Genomic DNA, 24,378 nt, shown 5'->3' with positions numbered 1-24,378 from the left:
ACACACACACACACACACACACACACACACACACTCTGTCTCTCTGTCTGTCTTTGCAGAGTTTTGGACTGAAAGAAGGAGGGAGTTGTGTACTAATGATGCGGTGGGTGTGTCACTGCTCCGTTGCAGTGAGGGAGCTGAAAGCGCCCATTCTCTTCACGGCCTGGAGTCGGGGACTCTGAAACCTAATCTGAAGTGTGTTTAACAAGGGTTCTGAACGCTGGGACTTAGTGCCAAGGGGAACAGGGAGACAGTGTGTCCTCAGGGGCAGTGTGGCCGCCCCTAGAGCCATAGCAAGCAGGAAGAATCGCAGCGTTTGTGGGCAGAACCGATGGGCAGGCCTAAACATTTAGCTACTTTGCCCCAGAATGAAAGCCTGTTCCAGCTCCCCAGGGTTTGGATTTAAAGTTTTAGTTCCTGTCAGTGGTGATCGCAGTTTCCAGATGAGGGGGCCATCCAGTCTGCTGTTCCGTTTTTAAGTCACTTAATTTTTCCTCCTCCACATCATCATCATCATCACAAATACCCATTAGAGCTCACCTAGTCTGGATGCCGTTCTGAGCACATGGTGTATACTAAGTTGCTTAATCCTTACAGTGACCCAATGAAGTGGTTCAATCTTTACGTCCATTTTATATAAGAGGAAACTGAGGCACAAGAAGTAGCTTGCCTCTACTGGATGTGACCTTGGGCACTCCATTGTCCTCCAGCCTGGAAAGTCCCAGTAGATACAGCAGAGCTGAGGTGCAGGTATGCAGGTGCACCGATCCCTTCTACCCACAGGGTAAAGCCCCAGAGCATTGCATATGGTCTCAAGTGTCCAGATTTACACAAATGTTACTACTGATGTCTGGAAAGTGAAAAAGGTAGGAATGCCCTGTTCTGGCTTCTAATATACTTTTAATATGGACAAGAGGCAGGAGGGCAGGGTCCCTGGCAAGAGCTCTACCCTCAAGCCTGGACCCACAGCCCTAAAAGAAAACAGGCATTCCTGTTTTTGTGCCCAAGTGTTGCTTTTTGGCCCACACCACCCCCCTATCCTGTGCCCACGTAAACCCCAGACCTCAGCTGGCAGAGTGACAAGCAGCTGAACATTGAACATTGCGAGAAGCAGCTGAGTGTCAGAGACGACAGATAGATGCAACTTAACTTCAGACATCATGACTTTGGAGAGCAATCCTGCTGGAGATGGCCTGACTTCAGGGAAGGATCACCTTCTTCCCGCACCATCCCCTCTTCAGCTCCCCTTCCACTGAGAGCCACTTCCACCACTTAATAAAACCTCCACATTCACTACCCTTCAAGTCCCTGTGACCTGATTCTTCCGGGATGCTGGACAAAAACTTGGGTACCAAGAGGGCAGGGTGTAAAAGACTGTCACCCTGACTCTCCACTGAGCTGGTTAACACTTGGACATCCTTGGCCAGGCGCGGTGGCTCACGCCTGTAATCCCAGCACTTTGGGAGGCCGAGGCGGGCGGATCACAAGGTCAGGATCGAGACCATCCTGGCTAACACAGTGAAACCCCATCTCTACTAAAAATAAAAAAACTTAGCTGGGCGTGGTGGCAGGCGCCTGTAGTCCCAGCTACTTGGGAGGCTGAGGCAGGAGAGTGGTGTGAACCTGGGAGGCAGAGCTTGCAGTGAGCCAAGATCGCGCCACTGCACTCCAGCCTGGGCGACAGGACAAGACTCCCTCTCAAAAAAAAAAAAAACCACTTGGACATCCTCACATGGCAACTGCTAAAAGAGCATTGACACCACTAGAGACTACCATGGGGCCAGAGCCCAAAAGCTGCTTGCCTTGGCCCCGGCACCCACTCGCAAGGGGTTTGAGCCTGGTTGCTGAGTAAGCAAGCCACACCCCTGTGGCAGGTCCCCTGAAGGGGTCCAGGGAATTCTCCTGTTTCATTAAGCCCTGAGCCATTCTGATTTTTTCTCTCATAACTTTTACAATCTTCCTTTCATTCCTTGACTTTCAGATTTCCCAATACTTTGCCTTGAGATGAGCTTTACTCATTCATTCTGTGAGGTATTCTCTGGCCCTTTTCAATCTGGAAGGTTCTGGAAATTTTTCTCACTTATTCTTGCCTAATTTCCTTTCCTTTGGGGTCTATCTGTCTGGAAGGCATGTTACTCAGATGTTGAAGCTCTTGACTTGTGGCTCTAAATGTCTTTTATCCTTTCTTCTTTCCCATCTGTTTGCCTTCAAGTCTAGCTTCTAGGGGAGTTCTCAACTTTAAAGTCTTCGAGTGACATTCTTATTTCTCTTATTATTTTTTTTTATTTCTAAGGGCTCTTTCTTGTTATTCAGATATTCCTGTTTATAACTTTCTGTGTTTTAAGTTATAAACTCTTAGCTATATCTGGGTACAAATTATAGTATTTCTAAAAGTTTTCCCCTCTTCGTGCATTATTGGAAGTACCTGGCATCTCCCATGTCTGACCTTTTGGGACACTCTGCGTAATGTGACCGCCACCTGTTGCTGACTCTTCCCCCTCTCGTCTGTAACTAGATTTCTCCTTTCTTCTTGGTCACCTTTCACAATTTGGGGGAACTCTGTCCCCTCCTGTCTCCTCTTTCATTTGCTCTGTTTTCCATGAATTTATTCCTTTCCCCCTTTTAATTATTATTATTATTAAATAAATTAATATTGTTTTTGAGACAGGGCCTTACTTTGTCCAGGCTGGAGTGAAGTGGCATGATAATAGCACTGCAGCCTCCAACTCTCAGGCTCAGGCCATCCTCCCACCTCAGCCCCTGAGTAGCTGAGACCATTATGCCCAACTAATTTTATTTTTGTAGAGATGAGGTCTCACTATGTGTCACAGGCTAGTCTCAATCTCCTGACCTCAAGTGATCCTCCCACCTCGGCCTCCGAAAATGCTGGGATTATAGACGTGAGCCACCGTGCCCTTTCCTTTTTAATTCTTTCACTGTTGTTGCAGTGGGCTTTCCGCATGCAGTGGAGATAAGCTCCTGTGTTCAGCCTGCCACCTTTAGCCACAACCGACATTTGTCTCCTGGTTTGTATTAAGCCCTGTCTGGCAGTGGCCTTGTGCTAATCTTTCGAGGAAAACTATGCATTTCCAGACAGATAGGCGAGTTCCTGTAGAATTTCTCAAACTGCTGTCATTGACAGATTTTCACACGAGCCTGGGAGCTAGGGAAGGGCTGGGCTGAGGTAGAGGCTGTCCTTGGTGGGCACCTGGGACTTTGTGTGATTCTGGGCCTGGCATCTGACCCCTCCCACCTCACCAGGCTGTAGGGGGAGGCTCTCAAAAGAGAAAATGTTTTGTAAAGAGAATTGAAAATATTTCTATTGTGGAGTACTGTTCACACCTAGAGCAACAGCAATCGAAAGAAGAATGCCTTTTAGCAGTGAGAAAAATAGATCATCTCCCATAATGAGTCTACTATTTGCTGAGTATATTTGAAGATCAAGATAGAGAGATTTTGAAGGCCACAATTTTTGTATGGTTCTAAATTCACTAACAGGGTTATTACTTCACTGTAATCTGTTTATTCAGAAAGAAAACTGCTCAACCCAACTGCATTGTTCCTGCATGCCGTGGCAAAGGAACAGGTGATGAGGCCGTCCCTAAGGCAGCTTTTACTTTCTAGGGCTGCCACAACAAAATACTACAAACCAAGGGGCCAACAACAGCAGAAATGTATTCTCTCGCTGTTTTGGAGGCAAGAAGTCAGAGATGAAGGGGTCATGAGGGCTGTGCCTCCTCGGAGACTCTGAGTAGACTCCTTCCTGGCTTCTTTTGGCTTTTAGGGTGGCCGGTGGTCCCTGGTGTCCCTTGGCTAGCAGCTGCCTGCCTCTGATCTCTACTTGCTAATTTTTTAAAAAAAGTTATAGAGATGGGGGTCTCACTGTATTGCCCAGGCTGGTCTCATAAGTGATCCTCAAAGTGCTGGGGTTATAGGTGTGAGCCATTGCACCTAGCCCAGGTTTGGTATCTTTTACTGTGGATGCATCTCTGGCTTGATATTAGCCTCGGATGGAAATCAGAGTGAGAAACCCCAGAGGCAGCCAGCCTGGCCTCAGAGGACCCCGTGTCATTGATAGTATCTCATCCATGTGTCTGGCACTTGGCTACTCAAACCTGGTCCTTGCCCCAGCAGCAGCACTCTTTGGAAGTTTATTAGAAATACAGATCCTGGGGCCTCTGGAATCAGCATCTGCAGCTTATCAGTGTCTGAAGGAGACCCACGAGCACATTTGATTGGAAGAGCGTAGCTCTGTGTCACCTCCAGCTGAATTTCAAGGTGACTGCAGGCAGCGACCCTCTGGGGACTCTGCCCCAGGGACTTAGCCCCGTGGCACGCTGCTGTGCTGATGGGCTGCACTTGGGATTTTGCAGGCACACACCTTTGGGGTTGGGAAGTGGGACCTCCTTCCAGTGTCAACCATCCTCTGTCATTCAGTCTGTAAATTTCCATTTCCCTTCACCATCACAGTGGCAGCAATAATAAAGAATGTGTGTCATGTGCCAGGCCTTTTGCTAGGTACTTTGTGGTCATGGTTTCATTGAATTCTCACATTAGTCTTAAAAGGGAGATAATAATAGCGTAAAATAGCATCTCTAGCCCTTTCATGACTCGTGTGCTGTGGACTAAATTGTACTCCCCACCCTAATTAATTTCTTGATGCGCTACCTACCATGTGACCGTATTTGGAGTAAGGAAGTACAGTAATTAAGGTAGAATAAGGTCATGAGGATGGAGCTCTGATCTGATAGAACTAGTGACCTTAGGAGAAGAGATACCAGAGAGCTCTCACTTGCTCTCACTCAGCCATGTGAGGACACAATGAGAAGGTGGCCATCTGCAAGCCAGGCAGGGAGCCCTCAGAGAACCAGATCAGCTCATACCTTGAGTGTAGACTTCACACCCTCCAGAACTGTGAAAACATCAATTTCTGTTGTTTAAGCCACCCAGTGCATAGTGTTTGGTTATGTCCACCTGGGCAGACTAAGTCATCATGTTTCCATCTGTGTTTACCTAGCAAACTCCTACTCATCCTTCAAGACCCATTCAAATGGGCTACTTCTAAAACACATTAGGTACTCCACTCTCAAAGAACACCACCATCAGGGAGAATAGCCAGTTGCTCTATTCTCTGACTTTCTATGGCTTTTTGCTAGTTCCTCTCATGTGCCACTTACCATGTACTCCAATTTAGCTGGTTATTTTTGTACATCATCGATGGAATTAGTCCATTTTCACTCTGCGAGTAAAGACATACTTGAGACTGGGTAATTTATACAGGAAAGGGGCTTAATGGACCCACAGTTCCACATGGCTGGGGAGGCCTTACAATCATGGCAGAAGGCAAGGAGGAGCAAGTCATGTCTTACATGGATGGCAGCAGGCAAAGAGAGAGCTTGTGCAGAAAAACTTCTCCTTATAAAACCATCAGACCTGGTGAGACTTACTATCACGAGAACAGCATGGGAAAGACCTGCTCCCATGATTCAGTCACCTCCCACAGGGTTCCTCCCACAGCACATGGGAACTGTAGGAGCTACTATTCAAGATGAGATTTGGGTGGGGACACAGCCAAACCGTATCACTGACCCAAAGAGAGATGCTCATCTTCTTGCTTTCCTTTCTCTCTGCTTAACATAGTGACTGCACACTGCAACTTGCTCGATAAATATACCCCAGCCCCCTCAAGCCGTCATAGTTATTAATACGTCTGCCCACCTGGTCAAAATCTACCAAAAGGCTATAGGAAAATCTGTGACGTTGTGATTGGGTAGAGGGTTGATGGATTATGGGATTTTGAACAATATTCTGATAGGTATCAGTCATAGGGAGAAGGGCACAAGGCCTTCGATAGCAGCCATTCCCTTCTGCTGAGTGAGAGCATGCCTTGGTTGTCATAGTTACGCTAATCCCAAAACAGCAAAAATAAAACACTTCCCGAAATGGCTCTCTGTAACGCCAGGAGATGCAAACCTTGTAAACCTGGTCAAACATTATCGAGTTCTGTCTATGAGATAATTTCCACAAGGCAGTACTTTAGCTTTCTCAGGTAGAGAATTAATTGATTTAGACGATTTAATGTGGTAGGGAGAGGGAGAGGGAGAATATACTCCCAGCCTACAGAAGGAATGGTGTCTTTATTCTTTTAGAAAAGAAAACAAAAAATACTCCTGTTTAAAACTTTGTTATAGAAATAACCTGAAGACATAGAAATGTTGTTGTTGTTTTTGTTTTTTGTTTGTTTGTTTGTTTGTTTTGAGACGGGGATTCTTGTTCTGTCGCCCAGGCTGGAGTGCAGTTGCGTAATCTCGGCTCACTGCAACCTCTGCCTCCCAGGTTCAAGCAATTCTCCTGCTTTAGCCTCCCAAGTAGCTGGGACTGTACAAGCAGCGGGCGCCATCGTGCCCAGATAATTCTTTTGTATTTTTAGTAGAGATGGGGTTTCGCCATGTTGGCCAGACTGGTCTCGAACTCCTGACCTCAGGTAATTTACCTGCCTTGGCCTCCCAAAGTGCTGGGATTACATGTGTGAGCCACCGTGCCCAGCCTAGAAATGTTTTAAAGTCACAATAAACTGGAGCAACTTTGAGTCACAATTTGTAATAGCTTGAAGCGCTGTGTGAACATGCGTGCTGTTTAGTATTCAGTGCATACTTGCCAGGCTTTCCCCACGAATGTAAACCTCCTCCTAAATTTAATGTTATAGGCTCCAGTGAAAAGCCAATTGAGGACGGAGAAGGCAACAGGGACACAGAGTGTGGAGCCAGCCAACTGGTTTGTGCACTAGATTAAAATTCAGCTGCCTTTTGGAGCATCATTTTAAAAACAAGGGACAAAAATTTGATTATTTAGTTCACGAATTGCTGGTTTGTTATCCAAAATAGAACATTAGAATGAATATTTGGCCTCTTATAAGGAGAACACTTCAGGAATATTATGATCGAGACTGGTAGTGAATGGGGTGGTTTCTTAGAGCTGATGGGAGCCTTAGAGGTCTGCCCCCACCCCCAGCACAAACCCTTGAGGACATCATAAACAGTCATTTGGGCCAGGTACAGTGGCTGACACCTATAATCCTAGCACTTTGGGAGGCCGAGGCAGGATGATCGCCTGAGCTCAGGAGTTTGAGACCAGCCTGGGCAACATAGCAAGACCTCGTCTCTACTAAAAATAAAAAATTAGCCAGATGCGGTGGTGCACTCCTATAGTCCCAGCTTCTTGGGAGGCTGAGGTGGGAAGATTGTTTGAGCACAGAGATTGAGGTTGCAGTGAGCTACAATGGTGCCACTGCACTCCAGCCAAGGTGACGCAATACGCTGTCTCCAAAAAAAGCTTGAATAACAGAAATAATTTTTTTCAAAAACAACAAAACATTCATTTGTCATCAGATCCCTTTCATATTAAACCATTACTCACATATATAGGTTTTCAAATGATGCCTAGATAAGTGGGTTTTCCTTCCTTGTATATAATAGTCTGTGTCGCCGTGTGTGTGTGTGTGTGTGTGTGTGTGTGTGTGTGTGTGTGTGTGTTGAAGTAAGTTAACCTTTAAAAAAATACTTTTCCTGATGAATTTTCTACACGGCCTTTTTTCTTGAGTTCTGTCAGTTTAATGTGTGCTGTTTCCACCTTTTCCCCATTCAAGCTTTACTGACTTGTTTACAGGTTTGGTTTTTTAGTTAATAAAAGGCTAGTGGATTTGTGGCTCTTGAATCTCATCGCTGGCTTTCAGTACAAAGCCTGCCCCAAATGCATAATTTGCCATTATTTCCAAAGATGTTCAGTTTATTCCTTTTTTGCCAAACATATAAAAAGAGCTCTTTGTGTAAAGAAATATTAGCAAATATTTAGTGCATACACGTGGATATTCACCCATTTTCCTCATGTGGTGAGATCCTACCCCATAATATTTTTCTAAGATCTCATGTAAAGAAAATAGATTCTTTATTTTCTTATTTTTAAAAGTAGTGTTAACAGATTGCATTGTGAATAACTGTTTTCAATTGTTTATAGATGTGAGCCCCATTCCTCAACTACTTTTTCTCCCGTCTGCATTTTTTAAATTGTGGTGAAACACCTGTAACAAAATTTACCGTTTTTACATGTGTAGTTCAGGGGCATTAAGTACATTCACTCAGGGGCACTAAGTACATTAAGTCCATTCACACTGTTGTGCAATTATCACCACCATCCATCTCCAGAACTCTTCCTACCTTGCAAAACTGAAGCTCTGATCCCGGTAATCACTGACTCCCCGTTCCCCTTCCCCAAAGCCCCTGGCAGCCCCCATTCTACTTTCTGTCTCTGAATTTGCCTGCTGTAGGTACCTCATTGAAGTGGAATCATCCAATATTTGTCCTTTGATTACTGGCTCATTTCACTTAGAATAGTGTCCGTAAGTTTCATTTATGGTGTATCGTGTTCCTGAATCTTGTTTTCTTTTTTCCTGAAGGCTGCATCGTCCTCCACTGTGTGTAATTGTCCTCCTCATACTGTTGATCCACTTATTCAGCAGTGGACACCTGGATTGCTTCTAGCTTTTGGCTATTGTGAATAATTCTTCTGTGAACGTGGATTTACAAAACCCTGCTTTCAGTTATTTTCGTTGTATATTCAGAAGTGGGATTGCTGTATCCTAGGATAAGACTATTTTCATTATTTTGAGAAACTGCCATACTGTTTTACCATAGTGGCTGCACCATTTTGCATTCTGGGATGTGACGTGGAACAGAGTTACCTTCAGAGTGAAGTTCAGAAACTCAGTGGGAAGTACAGAAAAATTATGGTGTAGGTTGATGAAGTAAATTTATTATAGGACCAAAAGGAAGAATCATTTTCTTAATGAAATACAAGCTGTTTCTCTGCCTCTCTTCTCTGAGAAGCTTCCTCAGAAGCGGGCCTTAATCTGGTGTGCGTTGACAGACACACTTAGATAGTTCAGGACCAAGTCCTAAAAGAAAGGGAGAGGAAGTCCTTGACCATCAAGGTATCTTTATGTCTGGAAGCACTTTAGGCTTAGCTGCCTGGTACACATTGGGGTGTTAATGCACAGTTCATGTAGCATATTTGTATTTGTCCATTCTCACAGTGCTGTAAAGAACCACCTGAGATTGGGTAGTTCATGTAGAAAAGAGGTTTACTTGACTCACAGTTCTACAGGCTGCTCAGGAAGTATGGCTGGGAGACCTTAGGAAACTTACAATCATGGCAGAAGGTGAAGGAGAATAAGCCTGTTTTACCATGGTGAGCAGGAGAGAGAGAGAGAATAAAGAGGGAGGTGCCACACACTTTTAAACCATCAGATGTCATGAGAACTCCTCACTGTCAGGAGAACAGCGAGGGGGAAATCTGCCCCCATGATCCAGCTACCTCCCACCAGGTCCCTCCCCCAACATTGGGAATTACAATTCAACGTGAGATTTGGGTGGGGACACAGAGCCAAACCATATCACCATTGTAGTGCCATTTACCCATGCCATTGTCATGTAGTGGGTGCATTTAAGCCCTTGTAAATTCCAGTGATGTTACATACAGGAGTGTCCTTACAACCGTAGATATAGCCAGCATTCACAGGGGAATTCGTATAATGCTTTATGGACATCTATTTTACAGATGAATTTTAGAAGCTATAAAGATATTATTGAAATGATAAGTTGTCATCGCCCTATGAAAAATTTGGTGCCAAAGAAAAGTCATTTTCTATAAACATTTGCATAAGATAATAAATTTTAACAATTTTAAGGATCGACTTGCCATTTATTAGCTAGATCCTAAGTCTCTACTGCAAACCCGTGACAAGCAGCTAGTTAATCATCATTGCTTCACTTGTCTCTGACAGGCCCTAAGGAGTGTGCAGTGCTGGGGCAGCAAGGCTGCAGGTTCTAGGACTCAACACACACTCATATTATCACCAAAAGCACTCCAAACATGCACAGAAACCGCTGCTGACGCCATGAAGTACCCAGTGTAGAGGCTAACTCTCCCTCTCCCCTCTTCTAAAGTGCTCAGTGTAACACCATGTGCATAAAGACATCCATTATATATTAGTTTTTTTTGTTTAAAACTTTTTAAGATTTCTAGTATTGAATTGTTAAGTCTCATTTCCCAGACTCTGTAAATCTAGATGAAGTTGTCAAATTCCCGTAGTTCCAGGAATTCTTTGGGAAACGTGAGTGCTTGCCAGCTGGTCAGATGATTGGTGGTTTATTTTCATCACAAATAGGAAATGTTAAGAGTTATGAGAACGAAGGTTCTGAAGCTGGAATGTGTTTTTCCTTTAAAAGAAAATCTTACAGTATGGGAATTCTTTCACAAATTCTTATTCTTGGGTCCATTTTTATGACATTCTTTTTTTTCCAGGCTGGAGTGCAGTGGTGTGATCTCAGCTCACTGCAACTTCCGCCTCCTGGGTTCAAGCAATTCTCCTGCCTCAGCCTCCTGAGTAGCTGGGATTACAGGCGCCCACCACCATACCTGGCTAATTTTTGTATTTTTAGTAGAGACGGAGTTTCACCATGTTGGCCAGGCTGGTCTCGAACTCCTGACCTCAAATCATCCACCCGCCTCAGCCTCCCAAAGTGCTGGGATTACAGGCATGAGCCACCGTGCCTAGCCTATAGTGTTCTTATTAATGTCTGCAGATGTTATTGGAGTGAGAGGTGGAACCCGAATAAGTTGCTGTGCATAAGTTAACCATGCAGCTCTTGGCAACTGGTGTGGGGACTCAGACCCAAGATTAGGGACTGGAATGGAGCAGCTCATCGCTCCCTACATCAACCGAGCTGGGAAAAGCTAGTCTGACCCTGTGCGTCGGAAACAGGGCACACTGCTGTAGCACAGTGGTGGAAGGTAAGATTGGTGACCTGTGTTCCACTGTGCTCTCCTGACCCGTTTCCTCTGGATAAGCCGCATGCAGAAGAGGATAGCTTGGCAGGCAAGAATGGGGGTTCCACACAATCACATGTGACTCCTGACATTCCTGCAGGTGACATGGCTCTGCCAGTGTCAGGCATTTAAGATCTAGAGCCTGGCGAGTTTGGGATCATCTGTGGAGAATGTGTATCTTCTGGATTGCAGTGAGCGCTAGTGTGGGGGTGTAAAGTGATACCTGTTTTTAAAAAAGTGCTTAATGTTGAACATCAAGCAGCATCTTTCTTGGCTTCTCTGTTCATGCTGGTACAGACTCATGGACATGCCCATCCGTGTACTTGGTGGGCTTTGACTCCTGCTATCACTCAGTCACCTGGGTTACTAATTGGTTCCTAAAATGCTCTGTTCTCAGGGAAGAGGTGAGAAGTATAAAACAAGTAACTGTGGGCTGAGTGCAGTGGCTCATACCTATAATCCCAGCACTTTGGGAGGCTGAGGTGGGCTGATAATGAGGTCAGGCTGATAACTGTGAATGGCAATGTCATTAAAGCATTTGTCTCCCAAGATTTGATCTATATGGTGGAATTGATCCATTTTACTATCAGTCACTGGGAATGTACATAATGAAGAGAAACTGAGGCGTGTGATTCTAAGCTCTTCAGGATAGAACGTGGGTTCTTATATATAATATTCCCTTTCCCTATAGATCCAGTGTATAGAAAATGCATGAATAGTATTGATTTCAGCAGACAGTGATTGATTGCCAGGTGCTGTGCTAGGCAATAAGAATACAAAAATGAGTAAGTGACCTGATATTAATTGGGGACATGGACACATAGATACTAAACCATCTATAATACAGTGGAATGGATACCTTTTATTGATTTGTTCATTCATTTCAACAAAATTGGTTGGTCTTCAGGCATTGTGGATACAGGGATGAAAAAAATATGGCATTTCCCTTCAATGTGGGTATCGGTCTCGATGAGATACTGCACAGAGTGCTACAGGAATGTAGAGAAGAAAACCATCCATGTCAAATTTGTAGACAAGGAGAGAGGCACAGGGACAGGGCTTTGACTGTCATAAAAAAGACCTGGGGTGATGAGTTGAAAACTTAATGTCCACAGAAAACCTGTCCAGAAGTATTTATAACACCTGTATTCATAATTGTCAAAACTGGAAGCAACCAAAATGTCCTTCAGTAGGTGAACAAACTGTATTACATCCAGACAGTGGAATATTATTCCACAGTAAAAATAAACAAACTGACTGGGTGCGGCGGCTCGTACCTGTAATCCTAGAACTTTGGGAGACTGAGGCAGGTAGATCACCTGAAGTCAGGAGTTCGAGACCAGTCTGGCCAACATGGTGAAACCCCGTCTCTACTAAAAATACAAAAAAATTAGCCGGGCATGGTGGCAGGTGCCTGTAATCCCAGCTACTTAGGAGGCTGAGGCAGGAGAATCGCTTGAACCTGGGAGGCTGAGGTTGTAGTGAGCTGAGATCGCACCATTGCAGTCCAGCCTGGGTGATAAAAGCAAGACTCTGTCTCAATAAATAAATAAGCTACCAAGTCATAAAAAGACATGGAGGGGGCAGGGCACGGCGGCTCATGCTTGTAATCCCAGCACTCTGGGAGGCTGAGGGAGGTGGATCACCTGAGGTTGGGAATTTGAAACCAGCTTGACCAACATGGAGAAACCCCATCTCTACTAAAAATATAAAAGTAGCTTGGCATGGTGGCGCATGCCTGTAATCCCAGCTACTCCAGTGGCTGAGGCAGGAGAATCAGTTGAACCTAGGAGGCGGAGGTTGCAGTGAGCTGAGATTGCACCATTGCACTCGAGCCTGGGCAACAAAAGCAAACTCTGTCTCATCTCAAAAAAAAAAAAAAAAAAGACACAGAAGGACCTTACATGCATATTACTGAATGAAAGAAGGCAGTCTGCAAAGGCTACATACTGTATGAGTCCAGCTAGATGACATTCTGGGAAAGGCAAACTATAAAGACAGTAAGATCAGTGGTCGCCAGGGATTAGGAAGGAAGGAGGGAGGGAGGAATAGCTGGAACACAGAGGATTTTTAGTGTGAAATTCATATAATGCAGTGAAACTATTCTGTATGGTACTGTAATGCAGACAGGTCACAACACATTTGTCATAGAACTTTACAGCACACAGAGTGAGCCTTACGTGAGCTATGGAGTGTGAATGATGATACTGTATCAATATTGGCTCCCCGACAGTAGCAAATCTCTACCACTAATGTTAATAACAGAGGACACTGTGTGGTGGGAAGAAGTTTTTGCTCAACTTTTCGTTAACCTAAAATTACTCTTAAAAAAATAGTCAATTAATTGAATAAGGAGGGAGGAGTGATGCCTGGGATTGGATTGGGAAGAAAATGCTAAGAGATTTGCATCCAATTTTGGGAACAGCAGGTGCTGGGATACGGAGGTATAGACGGGGCTGGTGTTCAGGGTGTCACGGAGGTGGGCGGTGGCAAGCTGTGAAGGACCCGTAGACTTAGGAATCCAGAGGTTTCCTGCAGCGAGGAGCTGTGGTTTGTTTTCATCCCTGCCTGCTTCAGGGATAACCCCTGTTGTTTCTGCTCACAGCAAAGAGCTCCTGGGAAGGTGCTGCTGGATGCAGTTTGCAACCACCTCAACCTCGTGGAAGGTGACTATTTTGGCCTCGAGTTTCCTGATCACAAAAAGATCACGGTAGGTGATGTCAGCTTAATGTTGCTGTTTTACCGTCTGTTCATCTTGGTGGGGGGCTGGGCAGGGGTGGTGAAATAATTGGTGATTTTCTGTGGTCCATGCAGGAAGCCCTCATTAATATGTTTTATAATAAAAGTATTCATGCCTATGATTAGCAAGTTCAAAGAAGGTACACAGTGATGACTGCCCTCCCACCTCTGCCCCCAGGAGCTGTTATCTTGTGAACACACACATGCTTGAGTATATTTCTGATAAATTCTGTGTAGATGCATATGCAAACATATATCTTTGAAATACACAAATGTGAGGAAATAGTACAGCGCCCTCTGCTTTCCCTCCCTGCTCAAGGGAAATCTTTCCTTTTCAGCACATGGAGTCCATTTCCTTCTTTTTCATGGCTGCATGCCATTCCACCAGAGGGACATGTCTCATTTACAGCTTCCATTGTAACTGATGGGATGCTTCGCTCTTTTCAGTTTTTTGCTATTATAGATACGGCCCCAGTGAACTGAGTACGTTTGTGTTTGTGCTCATAGCTAACTGTTCAGTAGTTCAAATCCAATGGCGTGGATTTACCCACTCAATGGGTACGATCATTTTAAGGTTGTTAAATATGTCAGATTGTTCTGGATAAAGGTTGCACCGAATTGAATCCAAAATGTAGAGCATAGCTTCCTCGTATTTTTGTCTCTTTGGGTTGATGGCACTTGCTTAGGCCTATATCTGAAGATACCTTTTATTAGGCACCTTTTGGAGCTATAAGCTCATTGGCTATGTTTTTATTCTTTGAGTCTATGCATACTGAGTTCCTGGAACTTCTACTAGTCCCTGCACGGTAGATTGAGTAGTGAATGAGACACGGGGAATTTATCAGCCAGGTGGGGAGCTGTGCAGATATAGGATGCGTGACAGGTTCTCCCCGGAGAGCAGTGGTGTTGGGCAGTGGGGGCGACAGACACTGTTTGAGTTCAGGAGATCCTTCTGCAAACCTGCATCCTGGGAGACCAGCAGGACTTGCTCTAATAGAAAGAATGTACCAGAGAGATGAGGCACCCCACGTACAAAAACCAGAAAGCAAATGAGTTATTCAGCAGCCTGCAGAGAAGGCCAGAGTTGAGGGGGACAGGAGAAGGGCAGTGGTAAAGGCAGTGAGAGAAGGAAGGTTGGAAGCCCAGCAGGGAGCTGCATGGTGAAGGGCTTTCTGTGCCATTACAGTCAGGAGAAATAAGCCATATATGCAATTGTAACTTTTCTAGCATTATGTTAAAAAGGTCAAACAGCCAGGTGAAATTCATGTTACAAATGTGTTATTTAACCTCATATATCCAGAAACATTATCGTTTGAACACACAGTCTAAGTAATTGCGAATATTTTCATACTGTCTGTTTTGTCTGTGAAGTATTCGAATCTGGTGTGTATTTGACACCTCAGCACCTCTCAGTTGAGGTGAGCCATGTTTCAAGTACTCCGTCATCACATGTGGCCAAGGGCTTTGTATCGGCCCTCACAGTTCTATACCCAAACTATTGTGTTTGAGAAGCTGTTAATGCATTTAAAAGACAGTGTGATATGACCTGATTTCTGGTTTAGAAAGAGAACTGTAGGCAGATTGGAATACGACCAGACTGGAGTCAAGAAAGCCATTAGGTTCTAGTGATGAGTCTGGTTGGAGATGGTGCTGGCTAGAAGTAAGGGAGAGTTGAGGGGCAGGCAGGAGCTGGATGGATTCCAGAGGTTGGGGTTGGGGGCAGTAGGAGAGGATGTGGTTGAATGAATACACTTGTGGAGAAGAGGGCTTGTAGTGGCTCAGTTTTCCAGCTTTGCCATCTGGGTGGACAGTAGTGTCCATCCCTGGGGAAGACCATACCCAGGGGTGAAGATGAGTCCCATTCCAGCTTGAGGAGGCAGGGGTATCAGTGGCGTTCAGTGGAGACATCCAGCAAGCAGGGCCAGAAGGTGTATTTCCTGGAGCACAGGAAAGAGATCTGGGTGGAAAGTTGGATTCAAGAATCTTATGATTATTATGAATGTCTGTCGAAGCTCTGAAATGGGATGAGAACATTCATTGTGAAGAGAAGGTGGCCACAGGTGGGACGGCAGCATCTGAGGGAAGAGCCCTCAGAGGCAGTGCAGGTCGAGCCTGGCTCCGAGCAGAGCAGGTGCAGAGACAGTGCAGGTCGAGCCTGGCTCCGAGCAGAGCAGGTGCAGAGGCAGTGCAGGTTGAGCCTGGCTCCGAGCAGAGCCGGTGGCAAATGAGCGGATCTGTCACGGGCCTAAAACTGAGAGCAAGTTGTATTTTCTCAATTTATTCCCACCTCCAAACACTCTGTCGTTTTCTAGTTTGTACTTCAAATCCAAGCTTCCCTGACTCCCAGCCCTTTTTACAGTGTGGCATATGACCACAGACCTGCCAAATCTCATTCTGCCTTCTCCTATTCGTATTCGGCTAACAATTATTTTGTTCTTACACTGTGTCTGGCATCAGACTTCACATGAAAGGTGAGATAAAGTGACAACCAGCAAGAAGTAGTTGCGGTTTCCATTCACTAGGCACACACAGCTTCTTAAGAGAGTCCAGGAAACAATTCCAGCAAGTTCCTCAAGTCCAGGAAAATATTCCAGCAAGTTCTGTGGAATATTGTTTCACGTTCTTATTTCATGGTAAAATAATGATTCTCAAAATACCTGAAGATACTGTTATCTCGTTATTTCTAACAACCCCGTTCTGTGCCTGCTTGAATTCCTTTAAGCTCCTGATGGCTTTCCTGACTCCAACCTTGTCCAATTCCAGTCCTGCAGGAGCTGTTTGTCTAAACCAGAAATCAGCAGCAGTGTTTAGGCCTCATCGCTGAGTGCGCTAAGAATCTGAGGATTTCCCCATGTCTGTATCTACCAATTAGCTAATGGCACAGCTAAAATTCTGTGTTCTTCTGACTGCAAGTTTAGTGTCTCTTCCATTAACTGTAGGTGCTTCTCTTTTGCTAGAATTTGTAAGTCTTGTTCTAGGTATCAGGCAGGGCTGCCTTCTTCCAAGTTGTTACCAGGCTTGATTTTTATGATTTCGCTCCATTCTTACAATATTGTTTAGGAATATATTCAACTGCAAAATAAAACCCACTGTTGATGACTTAAATACGTAAGTGTTTATTTGTCACATGTCACATAAAAGCTGCCGCATGAGTACTTCCTATGTGCTGGAGTGTTCTAGTCCCTGTGGGTGCAGCAGCACACATGACCCACATTCTACAGCAGGGGTCACACCTTCTTTGTAAAGGGCCTGATAGTGCTGTACGCCTTACAGGCCATGCAGTCTCTGCTGCAACTATTTGAATCTCCCCTTATCGTGCAAAAGCAGCCATAGATAATATATGAATGAATACATGTCTTTGTTCCAGCAGAACTTCATATAACAGGAAGCCATAGTAGGCCAACACATGCTCTAGAGAGTGGAAACTGCCAGGCACCGTGCTAGGTTCACATACAGTGTTTCATTTATTCCTGCAACGGCGCATTATATCGCCTTTTTCTGATGAGGAAGTTAAGCCTTAAAGAGGTTAAGTCTTTCTTCTAGAGGCACATAGCAAAGAAATGGGATTGAAGCTCGGATCTTTAGAAGCACCTGCCCTCAGTCATCATCTTGTTCTGACCATGTCACTAAACTGACTTGATTCTGTCAATTACAGAATTCCAACCTGAGCTAATTGCTTTGTTGTTGTTGTTGTTGTTTTTAAGATGGAGTCTTGTTCTGTCACCCGGGCTGGAGTGCAGTGGTGCGAGATTGCCTGATGGCAATCTCTGCCTCCTGAGTTCAAGCGATTCTCCTGCCTCAACCTCCCAAGTAGCTGGGATTACAGGTGCCCACTGCCATGCCCGGCTAATTTTTGTATTTTCGTTAGAGATGGGATTTCACCATGTTGGCCAGACTGGTCTCTAACTCCTGACTTCAGGTGATCTGCCCGCCTCAATTTTTGAAAGTTCTTTTGAGGCCGGGTGTGGTGGCTCATGCATGTAATCCCAGCACTTTGGGAGGCTAAGGCGGGAGGATCACTTAAGGTCAGGCGTTTGATACCAGCCTGGCCAACATAGTGAAACCCCGTCTCTACTAAAAATACAAAAACTAGCTGGGTGTGGTGGCGCATGCCTGTGGTCCCAGTGACTCAGGAGGCTGAGGCAGGAGAATCGCCTGAACCCAGGAGGCAGAGGTTGCAGTGAGCTGAGATCGTTCCACTGCACTCCAGTTTGGGTGACAGAGTGAGACTCCATCTCAAAAAAAGAGAGACTCCATCTCAAAAGTTCTTTTGACAGAATCGATCTGTGGTAATTGAGGGGATACCATAAATGACGAGAAGAGTTATAGGAATTACTGCCAGGGTCTTGGTTATGTTCTCTCCCTTGATCTGGATGCTGGTTCCGTGGATACAATCAGTTTATAAAAATCCAGTGAGCTATGCCTTACAACATGTGACATCTATAACTTATAGATCCAAATGCAATGAAAGTTCCAAAATGGGCCGGGCGCGGTGGCTCACGCCTGTAATCCCAGCACTTTGGGAGGCCGAGACAGGCAGATCATGAGGTCAGGAGATCGAGACCATCCTGGCGGTGAAACCCCGTCTCTACTAAAAATACAAAAATTAGCCAGTCGCGGTGGCGGGCGCCTGTAGTCCCCGCTACACGGGAGGCTGAGGCAGGAGAATGGCGGGAACCCGGGAGGCAGAGCTTGCAGTGAGTGGAGATCACGCCACTGCACTGCAGCCTGGGCGACAGAGTGAGATTCTGTCTCAAAAAAAAAAAAAAAAAAAAGAAAGTTCCAAAATGCAGTGAAAGCACACAGTAGCAGAAATGATGACCAACAGGTCATCCGACGGAATCTATTTTGGAAGGGCCACAGGCCAGTCTTGCTTGTATGGACTGAAGGAGAGCATCTCACCTTGTGAGAATCGCAAGCACCAGCTGGATTTTTCCCCTCCGCCCCAGACACCGTTGCTTGATGATGTCTCTTAGCATGCGGCCCAGTGTCTGGGATCCATTAAACTGTTCCAAAAGCATTATTTACGGAAACTTGTTACCATCGTTATTTTCCTTGTTATTATTTTTTAAATTGTGGTTAAAAACAAGTAACACAAAATGTATCGTCGTAACCATTGGTAAGTGTGTCGTTCAGAAGTGTTAACTACATTTACTTTGTTGTAGAGCAGATCTCTAGAATTTTTTTTTATCTCGTGAAATGGAAACTCTACACCCATTGAACAACTCCCCAGATCCCCTTCCCCAGCCCCTGTTCTACCTTCTGTTACTGAGTCTGTCTACTTTAGACACCTCGTCAGGTAAGTGGAATCGTGTGGTCTTTGTCTTTTCATGACTGGCTTATCTCACTCAGCATAATGTCCTCGAGGTTCATCTGTGCGGTGGCATGCAACAAGATTTCCCTCGGTTTTAAGGCCGAATACCATTTCCATTGTGTGTATTCACCACGTCTCCAGTATCCATTCCTCCATGGATGGACTCTTAAGATTGCCGTCACCTCTGGGCCATTGTGAGCCATGCTGCAATGAACGTGGGTGTGCCATCACTGTTATTTTTTAATACCACCATTGTGACTATCACCTCTGCCAGTCTTCATTTGGGAGACCGTGCACCCATCTTCCAACCTGAGAAAAAGCGTGGTTGGTTTCAGAATGCCAAATGATTGGGCTGTAATGACTGGGTTCACCCGTTTCTCTGTGTGTGATGCGTGGGAAACGAGTTTCCCCAAAGCACCTGGCATGTCAGGTTGTGAGTCCTTGTCTCTAGGCGATAAGTTGTTGAATTTAGGCAGCTTGAATTTCTGCCCAGCCTTCTGTCTTTCTTCTCATCGTTTCTGTCTTGTAAATACCCAAGTCAGAGGCTTATTCATAGTAAGGATGTGAAGGAGTTTAAGGGGAAAATAAGTGTTTTTTCATAGTCTAAGATGTGTTTCTCAAGATGGCAAATAAACTAGCGATCATTATGAAATAATTATGTTCTACTCTTAATTAGACTTGTCCCAAGGCTCGTCAATTAAAAGAGTTGATTGCAGTGTTGACACGCAAGCTTGGCCTGCTCCTGCCCTTGGCTTTGTCCTGCTCTTGCTCTTGTCCAGCACTGTCCCTAAAGGATCTCTCCAAGGAACAGAAAAGTTTTAATCAGCTGTTTAAAAGTATAGATTGAGCTTTCCACGGCAGAAACACTATTGATCATGGGAACCAAGACCCTGTGCTTAACACGGCTGCTAATTGGCACATAAAGTCTGAAGGCTGGGAAAGGGCCAGAAAGCCATTAGATTGCCATGGGGCGAGCTTCGGGAGCTAGCCAGGGGATTCCCTCGAAACAGACTTCGCAGGATTCTTGCTAAAACTGGACACGGAAGCCAGAGGCTGAGGCCTCATGGAGAAGAAGAGCCTGGCTGAAGTTCAGGCCTGGTGAGAGCCTTTGTTACACTTAGCTCTGTCTTCACAGAGCAGAAGCATCCGTAGATGTGAAATGAATGGACGTGGCTGTGTTCCAGTACAACTTTATTTATGGGCACAGAGATTTGGCTTTCATATAGTTTTCACATATCACGAAATGTGATTCTTTTAATTTTTTTTTAACCACTGAAAAATGTAAAAGCCAATCTCTGCTTCGGACCTGTGCCAGAACAGGCAGTAGGCTGGCCGGATTTGGCCCATGTGCCGTAGTTTGCCAGTCACTGTGGTAGGTATTTTATCATCCAAATTTTACAGTGAGCGAATCCAGAGAAGTAAGGTGCCCAGTCCTTAACAATGAAGTGTGTAACCGGGATCCCCACAGAGCCTCTCTTAGCCAAAGCTCACATTCTGTATGTCGCACGTGGCTGCCTGTCCTCGGATCTCCTGTCTGAAAGAGCTGCACAGACCGTAACAGCAGAGATAGTTGTACATGGAAGATTTATTTCATTGGCCTGTTGAGGCTAGCTGGAAAAGCTCTGCATTGTGGCTTGTAAACCTGTTTAAACATTTGCTTTGTCATTTAGCTGCTAGGTGGATTCTTGCTTGATTTTGCACTTCATCTGAGAAATGGGAGGAATAAATGACCATTTTACAAGGTTATTATGAGGGCTGATCAGATACTTACAATGATGAGCCCAGCAGGTCTCATGAGCACATAGTAGGCCCTCAGATATCTGTTGTATTTCATTTTTGCAGTCTAACTCAGAAACCAATGAAGCCAGCCCACCACTCTTTTATCAAAATGACATTGCGGCTGGGTGGGTGGCTCATGCCTGTAATCTCAGCACTTTGGGAGGCCAAGGCAGGCGGATCACTTGAGGTCGGGAGATTGACGACAGCCTGGCCGACGTGGCGAAACCCCGTGTCTACTAAAAATACAAAAATTAGCTGGTGTGGTGGCACGCGTCTGTAGTCGCAGTTACTTGGGAGGGTGTGGCAGGAGAATCACTTGAACCCAGGAAGCAGAGGCTGCAGTGAGCCGAGATCGCACCACTGCACTCCAGCCTGGCAACAGAGCGAGACTCCGTCTCAAAACAAAACAAAATAAAACAAAAGACATTGCTCACTGGCCTGCGATAAAAACAATTCTAGTTTCTTATAAATAAATACTGGTGAAGCTCCAGGAAGAAGATTGGCACCTTGTCGTTCATTTTCTGTCCTCCATGCTAGGAGAAAAGCTTTGTCAATAGTGGGCCTGCTTTTGAGGGACAGGAGGTCATGGAAACTGCGGCTCCCGGGGATGACAGGCATTCCTTGCTGGAGGTTTCCAGACCCTGCTGGAGTCAGACACACCTCCTTCATCTGTGCTTAGCCGCAGCCTCTGCCCTCGCCTCTTCCTGGGGGGTCTGAGGCCCTCCGAGGTGAGGAGGAGCTTTTTGAGGAACATGGCAGGTGTAAAGGATGAAGAATGTCGCGGGATCGAGGACAGCCTGCAGGTGTGGGAAGCCAGCAGAGGTGAGGTTGTACAGCAGCTCGGTCACCCTGAGGGACAGCACCATCTGATGGTGACTGTGTTGACAGGCAGGTCCCTAGGGGAGTCAAAGCTCCCCTCAAGCAGAGAGTCTGGGAGGACAGGTCCCTGGGAAAATACAGCCATGGGGGATGCTCCAGCTCTCAAGTGGGAAGGAGAATAACTGATTTGGGGGATTTGGGGGTGTTTGTTTAATTAATAGATTCAATATTTGTATTGCAGTTTTAAGTTGACAACAAAATTGAGTCAGAAGTACAGAGGTTCCTATATGCTGCTCCCGCTTTGTCCGTACATACAGTGTCCTCCGTTACTGACACTGAGCCTTAGGTGTGGCCCATCCTCACTGATGGGCCAGTGTCAATTCATTGTCAGTCATTCACTGCAGTCCAAACTTGACATGAGGCTTCACTCTTGTCGTTGAACATTCTGTGGGTTTTGACACATGTATCTCCAGATGTGTCTGGAGATATGCATCCACCACAACAGTATTACAAAGAGTTGTGTTACCGCCCTAATCCTTCCCTGTGTTCCTCCAGTTCATCCTGCTCTCCTCGTGAGCCCCTGGCAACCCCTGCTCTTTTCCCTCTGTGCTTTTTACTTTTCTGTACTCTCTGATACCTGAGGCCTTGTTGACTGGGGAGCTGCCTCCCCTCCCTGGGCTGGCCAACTCTTAGAGATGGCAGATGGCTCCCTGTGAATGTGCCTTTTATTTGCCAATTAACCAATCCAGAGCCCTATCCAGCCACCTCCTTCCTGCTGGTTTTCACACTCCGGGAGGCAACAGTCCCCTGCCTTAGAGTCACTCCAGGGCCAGGTACCCACAACCAGAGCCAGCCACACCCCAGAGCCCACAGAAATGATGCAGATCAGCCCATGCTAAACCTGCTTCCCCTGCCCAGCCTGGTCTCCCCACGGAAGTGATCCTGCCCTTGTTCCCCTCCCCCTCTCCCTCTGCCTCCGGCCCAGCCCTGGTACTTCCTTGTGGAGTGGTGGGCCCCCTCCTCTTGGGAACTGTGAGTAATAAACCCTCTTCTGAATGGCAGTGGCCTTCTGGTCTGTTGGCTGTGTCATACCTGAATAAGAAATGTGCTTGCGTTAGGCCATTCGTGTTGCTATAAATAAATACCTAAGGCTGGGTAATGTATAAAGAAAAGAGGTTTAATTGGCTCATGGTTCTGCAGGCTCTACAAGCATGGCGAGGCCTCAGGAAGGTTTTACTCGTGGCAGAAAGTGAAGTAGGAACAGGCGTGTCATGTTGCAAGACAGGGAGCAATTGGGGGTGGGGGCACCACACACAAACAACCGGATCTCCCATGAACTCTGAGTGAAAACATGCTTATTATCCAAGGGTCTGGTGCTAAACCGCTCATGAGAGACTCGCCCCTATGAACCAATCGCCTCATGCCAGGCCCCACCTCCAGCACTGGGAATCACGTTTCAACAAGATTTGGAGGGGACATCAGTGGTTAAAGAAAAAATACATGGAAATATTAATATGTTTCAAAATGCATATACAGTTCTAAGAAGATGGCGGTGGCGGTGGAAGCATCGTTTTTAGATCTTCTCAAACCCAAGGTCGTACCTAAAGACAGCTACTTAGCAAGATCAAAAACCCACAGACAACATCTGTGGCAAAACTAGATGCCAGAGTAAGTCCTAGATCCCAAAGAACAAGCAGCTGGAGACAGAACATCAGCAGCCCCAAGGCCTGCACGCCATGGGTGTCTGTTTAGGAAGAAACGAGGAAACAATAGGGCATCCGACGGATCGGAGAAGAGAACCCTCAAATTGCCACTGGAAATCACAGGGGAGTGGTTTGAGAGAGCAGCTGAAATGGGTAAGGCCTAACAGGGCTGGAGCAGTTGTGCTCCAGTGACCACAAACTGCCCCTTGAGACAGGCCACCACTCAAGAGAGACTACCGAGAAGGGAGCCCAAATGGACCTGAGTTGGGACAACAGAGAGAAGTGACAGAGAAGGGGAGGGAAATCAAGCCCGGGAGCTTGAGAAAGCACGCTTCCATGTCCTTCAACACTGTACAGAAACAATAGACAAGGAGGCTCTGCGAGTAGCCTGGGAAAGCTGCTCTGAACCGTGACTACTTCTAAACAGGTTAGGAAACAATTTTCACATAAAAATGAGTAATGTAAAGGTATCAAGGTCATAATATTTAAAAAACAGAGACTTCAATGTGTTCTTCCTGAGACACCATGTTTGGCCTTGCCAAACGATCCAGGTGGATCCAGCTGCCAAACTGCAGAAACTACAGAGAAGACGATCATGTTGAATAGTACTGTGAGCGTGCAGTCAGCAAAACCCAAACTCCAGGAAACCCTACAAGTCAACAGTGAGGAAAAGAAAGAGATGGAAGAGGAAGCTGTAGATTAAACAGTATACACTCCTGCCCTCTACAGGTAACCTCTGTGCAGAGTTTCAGAGTAACCGCATAGGTTTGTAATGTTTTATTTCACCACATGGTGCATGTTTATACACTAGAGGTTAGTCTTAAGACTAAAGACTAAGCAATTTGGGGGTGGGGGCACCACACACTTTTAAGCAGATCTTCCATGAACTCTGAGTGAAAACATACTTATTACCCAAGGCGATGGTGCTAAACCACTCATGAATCTTAAGACTAGAGTGGTTGAGTCTTAAGACTAAACTCTGGTGTATAAAGATGCACCGTGTGGCGAAATAAAACATTACAGACGTACGCAGTTACTATGAAACTCTGCATAGTGGTTACCTGTAGAGGGCGGGAGTTGAGTTTGGAAGGAGTTGACCAGCAGAGTTCTATTTCTTGACTTGGTTGATGGATACAAGGG

The 24,378-nt window shown here is 45.7% G+C and overlaps 1 protein-coding gene across 1 annotated transcript in view; it reads left to right on the top strand.

Moving 5' to 3' along the window:
- FARP1 (FERM, RhoGEF (ARHGEF) and pleckstrin domain protein 1 (chondrocyte-derived)) overlaps positions 1 to 24,378 on the top strand; it is a gene marked incomplete at its 5' end in the record, with an annotated part of 192,374 nt that overhangs the window by 64,724 nt on the left and 103,272 nt on the right. Inside the window, one exon of the mRNA XM_011992457.1 lies at positions 13,490 to 13,594. Coding sequence (XP_011847847.1) covers positions 13,490 to 13,594 — 105 coding nt within the window. The remainder of the gene's footprint in view (positions 1 to 13,489; positions 13,595 to 24,378) is intronic.

This window comes from Mandrillus leucophaeus, unplaced genomic scaffold, assembly GCF_000951045.1.
Source record: "Mandrillus leucophaeus isolate KB7577 unplaced genomic scaffold, Mleu.le_1.0 Scaffold1103, whole genome shotgun sequence".
In the NCBI taxonomy this organism is placed as follows: Eukaryota; Metazoa; Chordata; class Mammalia; order Primates; family Cercopithecidae; genus Mandrillus; species Mandrillus leucophaeus.
The sequence above is the reverse complement of the archived record's forward strand: the minus strand, read 5'-3'. Positions and strand labels throughout refer to the sequence as shown.